At 32.9% G+C, this 10,745-nt stretch overlaps 1 protein-coding gene across 1 annotated transcript in view; it reads left to right on the top strand.

Moving 5' to 3' along the window:
* The window catches only part of SNX13 (sorting nexin 13), a 126,292-nt gene that overhangs the window by 92,175 nt on the left and 23,372 nt on the right, over window positions 1-10,745 (top strand). Inside the window, 3 exon segments of the mRNA XM_021689499.2 lie at window positions 1,045-1,082; window positions 5,267-5,336; window positions 9,163-9,302. Of these exon segments, the coding sequence (XP_021545174.1) occupies window positions 1,045-1,082; window positions 5,267-5,336; window positions 9,163-9,302 (248 nt within the window).

Genomic DNA, 10,745 nt, shown 5'->3' with positions numbered 1-10,745 from the left:
ATCTATCTATCTATCTATCTATCTATCTATCTATCTATCTATCTATCAGAGAGAGAGAACACAAGCAGGAGGAGTGGGAGAGGGAGAAGCACGCTTCCCGCGGAGCAGGGAGCCTGATGCAGGGCTCAATCCCAGGACCCTGGGATCATGACCTGAGCCGGAGGCAGACGCTTAACGACTGAGCCACCCAGGTGCCCCTAGAAATTGGTTTTGAAGACCCATTTAGATACCCAGATTTGTAAATAATCTCAAGTGCTGGAAGCCATACATTAACCTTAAACTGTATAAGAATACTGCTTCACCATATATTCATTTCTGTTTTTAACAGAGGGGCATCTTAATTGGTAACTTTGTGTGCTCAGATATAGAATAGAACACTGAAGGAAAAGACATTAATTTTATAATGTATAATTGACTTAGCTCTCTAACATTACTTTTTAAAAATAATTTAGTTGTTTTTTAAGTAAATGGCAGTGCATATGGAGTTTTACATATCTTGTTCTATTATATATTGATTTAAGAATCTAGGGTTGTGATATTTTTGGGCCAAATCTGCCAAGAGTAAGTGGACATAATAGGTATATTATGTATACAAACCGATCTATTTATTCTTCACATGAAAGAAAAATTTTATTTATACTGTTTCTTAATCCAGTGAAACAGAACAAAAAACTTGTGACATTTCCTAATGAACTTCACTGTGCAGTGTTTTCCTCATGTTTACTTTTTATCAGACAACTTCATATGATACAATAAAGATAAAATATTTAATAATTGCTCTCCTGTACACGAACGCCTATTTTTGGTGTGTGTTTTGGGGGGGGGGGCAACTCAGGTACATTTATATTTTCTCTGAAATATATGGCTTGCAAAACCATGAGGCTTAAGGGAGCATCAGGTGTTTGGGAGTAGTATACCACAATTTTCTTTGCTGTTTTATTACGTCTTTGCTTGGGTGACTTTCATTCTTGGTGTTTGAACCTTAGATAAAACAATTTTTTCAAGTTTTTTACTGTGTACTAAGTTGAATTTTCCCTCCCACAGAGTCTTTTAATGGGTCTCCTACTGGAAGCATAAATTTGGTAAGTATTATTATGGGTACTTAATTATTAAAGTGACTTGAAAATATTATAAAAGGTGAGCTTTAACATACATAAATAAATGATATATTAGAAGCTCTCAGATCATCCTTTTATAAGAAGTTCTTTGCTTTAAAAGAAATGTTAAATTCACATATAAGAGCCTCTGAAATTTATTTTCATTTTTAAAAATGGGCTTTAAGTCACATCTGCATAATTCAGTTGTATTTGATTTAAAAAAAGTGACTTCATTATTTTCAATCCCAATATTTAGTATTTTGAAATGACTCTTTGGTGATTGCTATGTTGGATAGTAAACTTGTGACATACAAGTGTTTACATTGAAATTCGGTTTTTCTTTTTGTATGTAGAAAAGAAATATAAAATTAGGATATCTGAAAACTTCCAGATATTTCTTAATGTGCACACTGTGGTTGTTATAAAAAAATTTTTTAAGCTTAAGGCCTTATAGTAAATAAAGCAACTTTATTTTAGGATTACAAATTTAAGAATGATACATTTTTAGCACATAAGCTGTCATTGGCATTTTATACATTCAAAGTGAAGTGTGAAATAATGAACATTTCTGTTCTTTTATATATACACCCTTGTCATGAATAACTTATTTCATAAAATGCTGCTAGGAAGAAATATTACTATGTTCTGTGAAAGTTTCAGTCCAGAGTTTGTGGGGGGTTAGGGAGAGATTGTTTGCTTTGTTTTTATTCTACTTATATTACTTCCTCTTTCAGACTTTTTATAATAGCTAAATAGTCTACAGGTCCATTATCTTATGTTGTCTTCTATATATAACTATATTTCAGAAAATAACCTTATTGAGGGTTTTATTACTCTACAAAGTACAACGTTTAATAAAACACTGAAGCAGTCAGCCATAGTGTTATGTCAGATACGATGTAACATTTGAAATATTGTCCTAAATCATTTGGTATCATTACCATTTGTTTGTTATATTCCATAACCTTATAACAAAAAGGAATAACTTGTAGAGCATGAAGAAAGTATTAGCAATAATACTCATTTGTAATGAAAATGTTTCCAGATGTGATGAAACTTCATTCATTTGAAATTTCAAGTATTCACTTTTGTAGTGCTTGTACAAGTGTTTGAACAGTGGTAACAAATACTTTTTTTTCTTTATTCCATATCTGGAATAAATGCTTTTCCAAATAAGAGTGATTCTTTTGTCACATAGAGATATAAACCAGAGAGTCTCTTGATTGACAAAGGTCACACTTGAGGTCAGGGACTTGCAGTATTTTGTTATTCACATAAATCTATTAAATTCAAGGTTTTAAGTACCTGGAGTCTTTTGGATTCTTTCTTTTTTAATATATAGACAAATTTTAGTGGATAGCTACGTTTTAAAAATAGTTTTAAGATTGTAAAATAAGTCATCATAATAGTTTTTCCCAAAATGGTAAGCAAAGAAAATAATGTGGTGATTTACTTGTTTTCAATTGAGATTGGCAGGTAAATTATAAGCCTTTCTAGCAGTGCCATCATAGTTGTGTGGATTATCACAGTAAATCTGAACTTTCATTTTTTGTCTTATCATGTTAAAAAAAAAAAAACAAACTTTTTTTGCAAGCAGTTCAAGAATCTTAACCCAAGAATCTTTACAAACTGTATTTTATTTCAGGACAGCATAAGTCTACTTGTTTTGAAATCACAGTTTTCTTTTACTAAATAACACTTATAGTTCTAAATCAGAATGTAGTTAATATTATTTCACCAACTGTAATTTTATAGTCTACTTGATATTTACATTTGCATTATACCTGTGACTGAGAGATGTTTCATTGGATTTTTTCATCATATTTAATGAAAATAATATTAATTGTTTAAGTGTGCTAAAAAGACATTTAGGTACAAAGTTTTCTAACAATTTCTGGGTTGCATAATATAAGATGGTAACATGTTTAAAGTAATAAGTACTGTTTTGAGTTGAAATGTTACTACAAGGGAAGGTTAACAATAATAGTAATAACAAAAATACTTCTTAAAACAATTGTTTTATATTCTCTGGGATGGCTTGTAATTGGAAGAAGATCATAGTAGATAACAATCTAAATTTTGTAGAATATTCTATTTTCTCTGAGGCTTCTATCTTTCACATAAAAGTAATACTAAAACAAAGGTTGTGTTTCTGTCAAGATGTTTTATTATAGGTCATAGGACCACTTAAAAATAAGTGCACTCTTTTCAGAGCATTATAATTCACTGTAAACTGACAGAGTTGTAGAGCAAGTATTACACTGTTGTACCATTGGGAACACTGAGGTACAAGAAAGACTGGTTGGTTTGGCTAAAGTCTCTTAGGGTGTCACTGGTGAAGCCTGGACTAGACCCATTTTAATTTAATGATTCATCCACTTGACCAGGAAAATACTGTGGATTATCTGTATGTTATTATCATACTTTGTTGCTCTTAATGAATAGTCTTAAGTAGTAAACTTTTTGGCTTTCTTCTTAGAATACAGTTGCCTTAATTTAAATGGCTGTATGTCATATATAGCTGCATTTAAGTCATTTAAATGACTCTCCTAATAATATTGGTAATATCATGTTAGAACCCAAAGTTCATTCAGATCCTGTGGTTTTTAGAGTATAAAATAGGTCTGAATCATATAACGTCAGTGTGTCAGAGACCATTTCGTTGTTCATTGATTACTAAGAGGACTCGTAGGCCTTAGCATACTCTGACTCTTCTGGAAAGGATTTATTAGAGAGAAAGGATATAAAGCAAAATCAGGAAAGGGAAAAGGCGCATGCAACAAAGTACAGAGGAAACCAGGTACAAGTTTCTAAGACTCCTCTCCCATGAAAGTCACATTAGACAAACTTAAATCCTCCAGCAATGAATGTGACAACACATATGAAATGTTGCTACCAGGAAAGCTTATCTGAGACTAAGTGACCAGGGTTCTCACTGGAGGCAGGCCACATAGGCAAACCTCTAGTTAGTACATACTAAAATTCCAGACTCCCAGAAGGAAAGCAGGTGTTCAGCATAAACAGTTATTAGGTACAGTGAACTACTCTTAGTGGTTAAGGAATGGTGGGAACCTTCCCTAATTCTAAATTCCCAGATGTCATCCAAGGGCCAGGCTTGCAAGCATTCCTTTGAAAGGAGAGCAATTTCAAACGAACTCTTTCTTGTTTATTTTTTTTCCCAGCTTTATTGAGATATAATTGACATAAAACATTACATAGGTTGAAGATGTATGACATTGGTTTGATATTACAAAATGGTTACCACCTCAGGGTTAGCTAACCCCTCCATCACATCACATAGTTACCATTTCTTTTTGTATTGAGAACATTTAAGATTTACCCTCTTAGTAATTCCAAGTATATAATATTTTATTATGATTATTATTATTTGAAATATACTTGACTCAGGTTAACTCTTTCTATACAGTCTGTCATTATGTGCCCTTCTAGGTATGTGTGGGTGTGTGTATATGAGGCAGAAAAGTTTTAAATTTAAACCCAAAGGCCATAGTTGAAAAAAAGATTCATTTGGGTCACTCAGTAATGATTTTTGTTTGTGGAATTATTTTTGAAAATTATTTAAAATCTTAGACTGGATTCACTTCATGTAATAAGTAATCATAATAGGTAACATTTTTTTTGTGTTAGGCAGTCTTACTGATGTTTTACATGTCTTCTTATTTAATCCTTACATAACCCTATGATGTGTAGGTACTATTATTCTCATTTTATAGATAAGGAATCTAAAATTATTCCTAAGTTTACAAAAATGTTAAATAATACAGAATTGGCTCTAGTATAGTTCAACATTAAAAAAAATTGAAATGGTAACTTAAGAACATGCCTACTTATTTTTATCCATATTTTTTTCCTTGCCATGTATTGAATATATTTGAGAAGTAACAAATGTCGGTATATGGATAAACAATGAAGGAAGAAATAATCGATGTACTAAGTTGATTTCTGAAATACTTTGTTTTATAGTTTTTTAATTGTGGATTTTCTCTCTGTTGTTAGTATAAATAGAGAGGATTATTGTTGGGGGAGGAATACAGATAATATAAAGTTTACGTGGGGCAAAGATGAGTAAGGCATATATGATATAGGATGCGTTAACACTTTTTTCCTATAAAATTAAAATATTTTTTTGATTATTTTTCTTTTTCAAGTCTTTAGATGACCTTTCAAATGTATCTTCTGATGACTCAGTACAACTTCATGCTTACATTTCAGACACTGGTAAGAGACTTTGTGGTATAATTATTACTCAAAAATTATTAATTATTATCACCCTTGGACTATTTTCTACATTTATTTTTACAAACCATTTTTCTCTTCTGTAGTCATTTTTAAGTTACATTTTTTTTTCTGCAGCATGTTTTCCAATAATTTCTGTTACGTTTGTATTATGGTTTGATATATACTCTTTATCATGTTCAGTGATATTTTGTGTATATGTTATGATGTACTTGTGTATCTTCTTTCTCTAAGGTTGTTACTGTTTACATTTGGAAAAGCTTAAATTCTAAGCATTTTGTCATTGCTAATAAACTCTTGAAACCCAAACTTTTCTTCTTCTTGTTTGCGTCTTGCTGATAATTGTCTGCATAATTCTTATTAAATTGCTTGGGGCAGATTTTAGCTCCAACTTTTTTATACATGTAAAGTCAGACTAGATAAGTGGGTTAATGAAACATTGGTATAGGAGTTTACAGACGCTTAAGAAATGCTTGGATGAGGTGAGAAACCTAAAATTTTGTGACTTAGCATACATGCAAAATGGTTAGTGAACTGAGAAAAAAATCTATTTTCATCATTGCCATTGGGTTATTAGATAATGCCAATGAGTAGTAGATAGTGATGGTTTACTTATCCCTCCTCTCACTGTTCCTAGTTTATAGGAGTGTGTCTGTCCGATTACATTTGAAATATTACCATACTGAGGTATCTCAGTTCAGTTTCGTGCTTACATTAGGTAACTAAGAAGAGATTTTATAGTGCAAGTACAGCTTAAAAGATAATTTGCATTTTTTTTTTAACATCTCTGTTTTCTTTTTCTTCCCACTGGAGCTGGAGTCTCATTTTGCATTGTGTTCCCTGCCATATTTTTGAAATAAGTTATTTATAATTGCTGTCTAAGTTGTTCTTTTATCCTTTACAGTTAGTTGGTGCATACATTACTCTGCTTATAAAGGTCATTAGATAACAACTTTGTCAATAAAACCAGAGGTTTTGTTGCTTTTCTTTCTAGCTTTTATTATAGTTGTTTCACTTTTCCTTCCTGAAATTTTAAAATTCTTTTTAAAAATCTCTCTTTTCTTTGTTGGTTTATCTTCCAAATATGAAAGTCTTTGTTAAACCACAAATGTTTAGTATTTGTCCTTTTATTTCTTTCTTAAAGACCTTAAACTTTATGTCTCAAAGAAGATACTCATGTCTATATTTCTTATGTAGATCTTTCTTTTCTCTGAAAGTTGTGGTTTTTCTAGCTCCTTTGTCCATTTATTCAAGAAGTATTTATTAGCTTCTTGAAATGTATGAAAGCACCATACTAAGCATTTTTAATAAATTGTTATTTTTGTCAAACTTATGTATAAATACTAAAGAGGCAGCATAATACAGTTTTAAGAGCATTACTTTTTGTCCATTTCCATGGGTTCAAACCCCAGCTCTGCCACTTAATAGTTGGGTGAACTTGGGCAAGGTCCTTAACTTCTCTGTACTTCAATTTTCTTATCCATAAAATGCAATAATAATAATAATATTTACTTCATAGGGTTGTTAGAGGACTCATTAATTACATTAGTAACATTAGTTTGTTCAATAAATATTTTACCAGTTGGACTCCAGAGAGTCTAGATTTTATATTCTTAACATCTTTATTATAGGAAGTAGAACTTAGAGTCCAGTGAAGGGCTTCTCAAGGAGTGGTCCACGAACCAGTGCATACTGCTTCTCTTCTTTGTGAAATCTTCCTTTAAAAAATATTAGCTCAGGGCGCCTGGGTGGCTCAGTTGGTTAAGCGACTGCCTTCGGCTCAGGTCATGATCCTGGAGTCCTGGGATCGAGTCCCGCATCTGGCTCCCTGCTCGGCAGGGAGTCTGCTTCTCCCTCTGACCCTCCTCCCTCTCATGCTCTCTGTATCTCATTCTCTCTGTCTCAAATAAATAAATAAAATCTTTAAAAAAAAAATTAGCTCAATTAAGCAATGTACTTAATGATGAGTCTGATTTATATTCTGGTTCTTGTTCCTTATCTGATTCTGGATTAGTGACAAATAGTTTATATCACCTGCTGTAACATTGTCCTAATGAAAACAGAATATTTCCACAATAATATCTCACCATCATCTCATAATCAATATATGCAACCTCATTATCTTTCTTTAAAATCAAATTGCCTTTTTATCTTTTGCACAACCTCTTTATTCTTCCTATTGTGCATGCACCCAAGTCATGAGCTCTTCTGCCTATCATTTTGTGATAAATCTGATAATTCTTCTTCCCCTCATTTCTTTTCTGTTCTTCTTATTCTCCTTGCTCTTGTTAACTTCTAATTGGTTATGATTTGCTCCTAATTGGTTTCTGCTTTCTGTTTTCCTTCCCCAAACCTATCTTGAGCACAACAGATAAAACTATTCCCCGGGGCGCTCGGGTGGCTCAGTTGGTTAAGCGACTGCCTTCAGCTCAGGTCATGATCCTGGAGTCCCAGGATCGAGTCCCGCATCGGGCTCCCTGCTCAGCAGGGGGTCTGCTTCTCTCTCTGACCCTCCTCTCTCTCATGCTCTCTGTCTCTCTCAATAAAATAAAATAAATCTTTAAAAAAAAAAAAAACAAAAAAAAGCTATTCCCTGTTGTCATGCTAGCTGTATTTGAGTGGTGGTGGTTCTCTAACATGATGAAAAAGTTTTGTGCAGTTTGTTCTGCATAGGTCTCTGAGAGGATGGCTGGAAGAAGTGAACAGTAAATAATAAATAGTGTTACCTATAGTAATAGGAAAAAACAAAGAATGTCAAGATCATGCCTGGAAAAGGTATCTGTTATCCTCAAGAAATTGAAAGCTTATCTTGATTCCCAACATGGGTGTGTCTAGAGTCAGCCATCTTCAAGTGATTTGTACCACAGGGCCTCCTAGCCTGAGAGGGTGTTAAAAATAGTCATAGAGATAAAACCTAAGGCAAGAATGCAACACTATGAAAAAACAACCAAATACAATCATAGAAAAAAATATTGTGATTGAAATTGAGGTCAGTGGTTGGATTAAGAAATAGACCAGATGTAGATGAATGGAGACTCAGTAAACTTTTAAAGACCTGAAGAAATGATCTAGAATAGAATACCACACTAGAAGGAGGTAAGAAAATGGAAAAATAGGAAAGAAAATGATTCAAAGTGAATCCCTTTACTTAAGGTTAGTACACAGTGGGAACAGGTTTAGATTTTAGAGACTACCTCACTGGAATGGTTTGTGACACGTCAGTAGGAAAGTGCCTTTTCCAAAAAAAAACAAAAACAAAAAACAAAACTCCAGAATGAACTACACTTGTAAATTTTTGAATGTTATAAATGGTGAAGAGGCGTGTCAAAAGAGTGCATGAAACCTTATTCCTTGGCTTTTGCTTTCTGTTTAGTTGAAGAGATTTTAATTGAAATACAGCTGAATAGTGAAGGCTACTATGAAAGATTATTTTGTTTCTGTTATTTTTCCTCTATTAATTTAAAAAATAATACTGTAGTAGGTGATAGTGTGGTATCGAAACTAAGAATCGGCACAAGCTCTTGAGGAAGAGAGTCTAAAGTAGATACCACCGTGTGGTTGGTAGTGTCATCATAAACTTATGGTGGAGTTACTGTGTATAAAATCTTGTCATTGTGAGTACAGAGGATGGGAATGTATTTTACCCTTGGGTGACATCCTTTTGTCTCAGTCTGTCATTTCAAATTCTTCTTCATTTCATGTCTTTTTGTTTTTGTTCTTCATCTTCCTCCTTTTTGTGTGTTTTGTTCCTCTTCATTTTGTTTTAAATGACTAGTATATGCTGACTATGACCCATATGCTGTGGCAGGCGTTTGTAATGATCACGGCAAGACATACGCATTGTATGCTATCACTGTACACCGGCGCAATCTGAACAGTGAGGAGATGTGGAAAACCTATCGTCGCTATAGTGACTTTCATGACTTCCATATGAGGATCACTGAGCAGGTAATGAGGTTTTTAAAGTTTCTGTGTTTTACATTGTTTCCTGATTTGATGTGTGATTCTAAATAGTTCTGAGGATGCTAAGATACTGACCAGAGCAGAAGAAAATAAAGTAAGCATTTTCGTATAATCAGCATAATGTCAGAATGATTATGGGCAATTTAACCAATAAATCAATCTTTAACCAGTCCCAAGCATTGTAGACCAGTGACAAAATATCAGTGATCTACCTTGGAAAATTAAAATGAATGTATATTTCTGATTGTGTGTGTGTGTGTGTTGCTTTGTAGAGGTGTTTGGGTTTTGTTTAAAATAGGGAGGATCACTGCAAGGCATTTTGTGTTTTGTTTTCGGCAGTATAATTCAGAGCTCTAGTTATTTTAAATGGTATCCTTATCCCCACAGTGTAACAGTTAAGTCCTTTATCCATCAAGTTGTTTTATAAACACAACCTAAATTAAATTTAACATTAACCAAATAATGTTTTTAATTCTTACTAAATACAACCCTTTTGTTTTATAGAAGTATATGGACCCTTAAGGATAACACATGTAAACAAGTTATTTCTCTGCCTTACTTTTTTATTAAATACTTTCTTCTTTAACTTTGAAAAGTAGATTATCACCAGATGAATTGCAATATGTGATCTGTGGAATTTAACTTTTGAGAATCTTTTATTTCATTCAAAGTTTTTAAATATGCAGTGGTATTAAACCAATAAAAATAATAATTACTGGTGATGTTTGGACAGAAGCTTTGAAATGGCATTGTATTATTTGAGTAATCAGAAAATACCTTTTTCAGTTAAGATAGTGGAAAAAATATGGTTGATACCATGATAATCTCATTAAAATATTCTGTGAATAGAGTGAGATAAACTATTAATGGCTTAAAAGTGATTAAAAACGGATTAGTGTTGGCTCCAGAAGCCCATATGAAAAAGACTATTTTTTTTTTAAAGATTTTATTTATTCATGATAGACAGAGAGAGAGAGAGAGAGAGAGAAACATAGGGAGAAGCAGGCTCCCAAGGAGCAGGAAGCCTGATGCGGGACTCGATCGCAGGACCCTGGGATCATGACCTGAGCCGAAGGCAGACGCTTAACCATCTGAGCCACCCAGGCGCCCGAAAAAGACTATTTTGAATCATAAGGAAATTAATAACTGCAGGCATGCCTGTTCTATTTTTGTTGTTGAATAGATCACCATGTTTCTTGATTTGTTTCTTCATGTTTAGCTTGATTTTTTTTTTTTTTTTTTGCAGAGGTGAAAGAATTTTCTGTCCCACATTGAAGAAATAAATAATTGCTTTAATTTTTAAAATATTGCCTGTTTTGTATGCTAAAATCCCACAGCTTATGTATCTTTCTCCCCATCCTCACACTTTAACCAAGCAAGACAAATTTAAGATAATATGAATTGCTAGTAGTTTTATTTACTTGCAAA

This window comes from Neomonachus schauinslandi, chromosome 12 (assembly GCF_002201575.2).
Source record: "Neomonachus schauinslandi chromosome 12, ASM220157v2, whole genome shotgun sequence".
Classification (NCBI taxonomy): Eukaryota; Metazoa; Chordata; class Mammalia; order Carnivora; family Phocidae; genus Neomonachus; species Neomonachus schauinslandi.
Note: the sequence above shows the minus strand (reverse complement) of the source record. Positions and strands in the feature narration are given on the sequence as shown.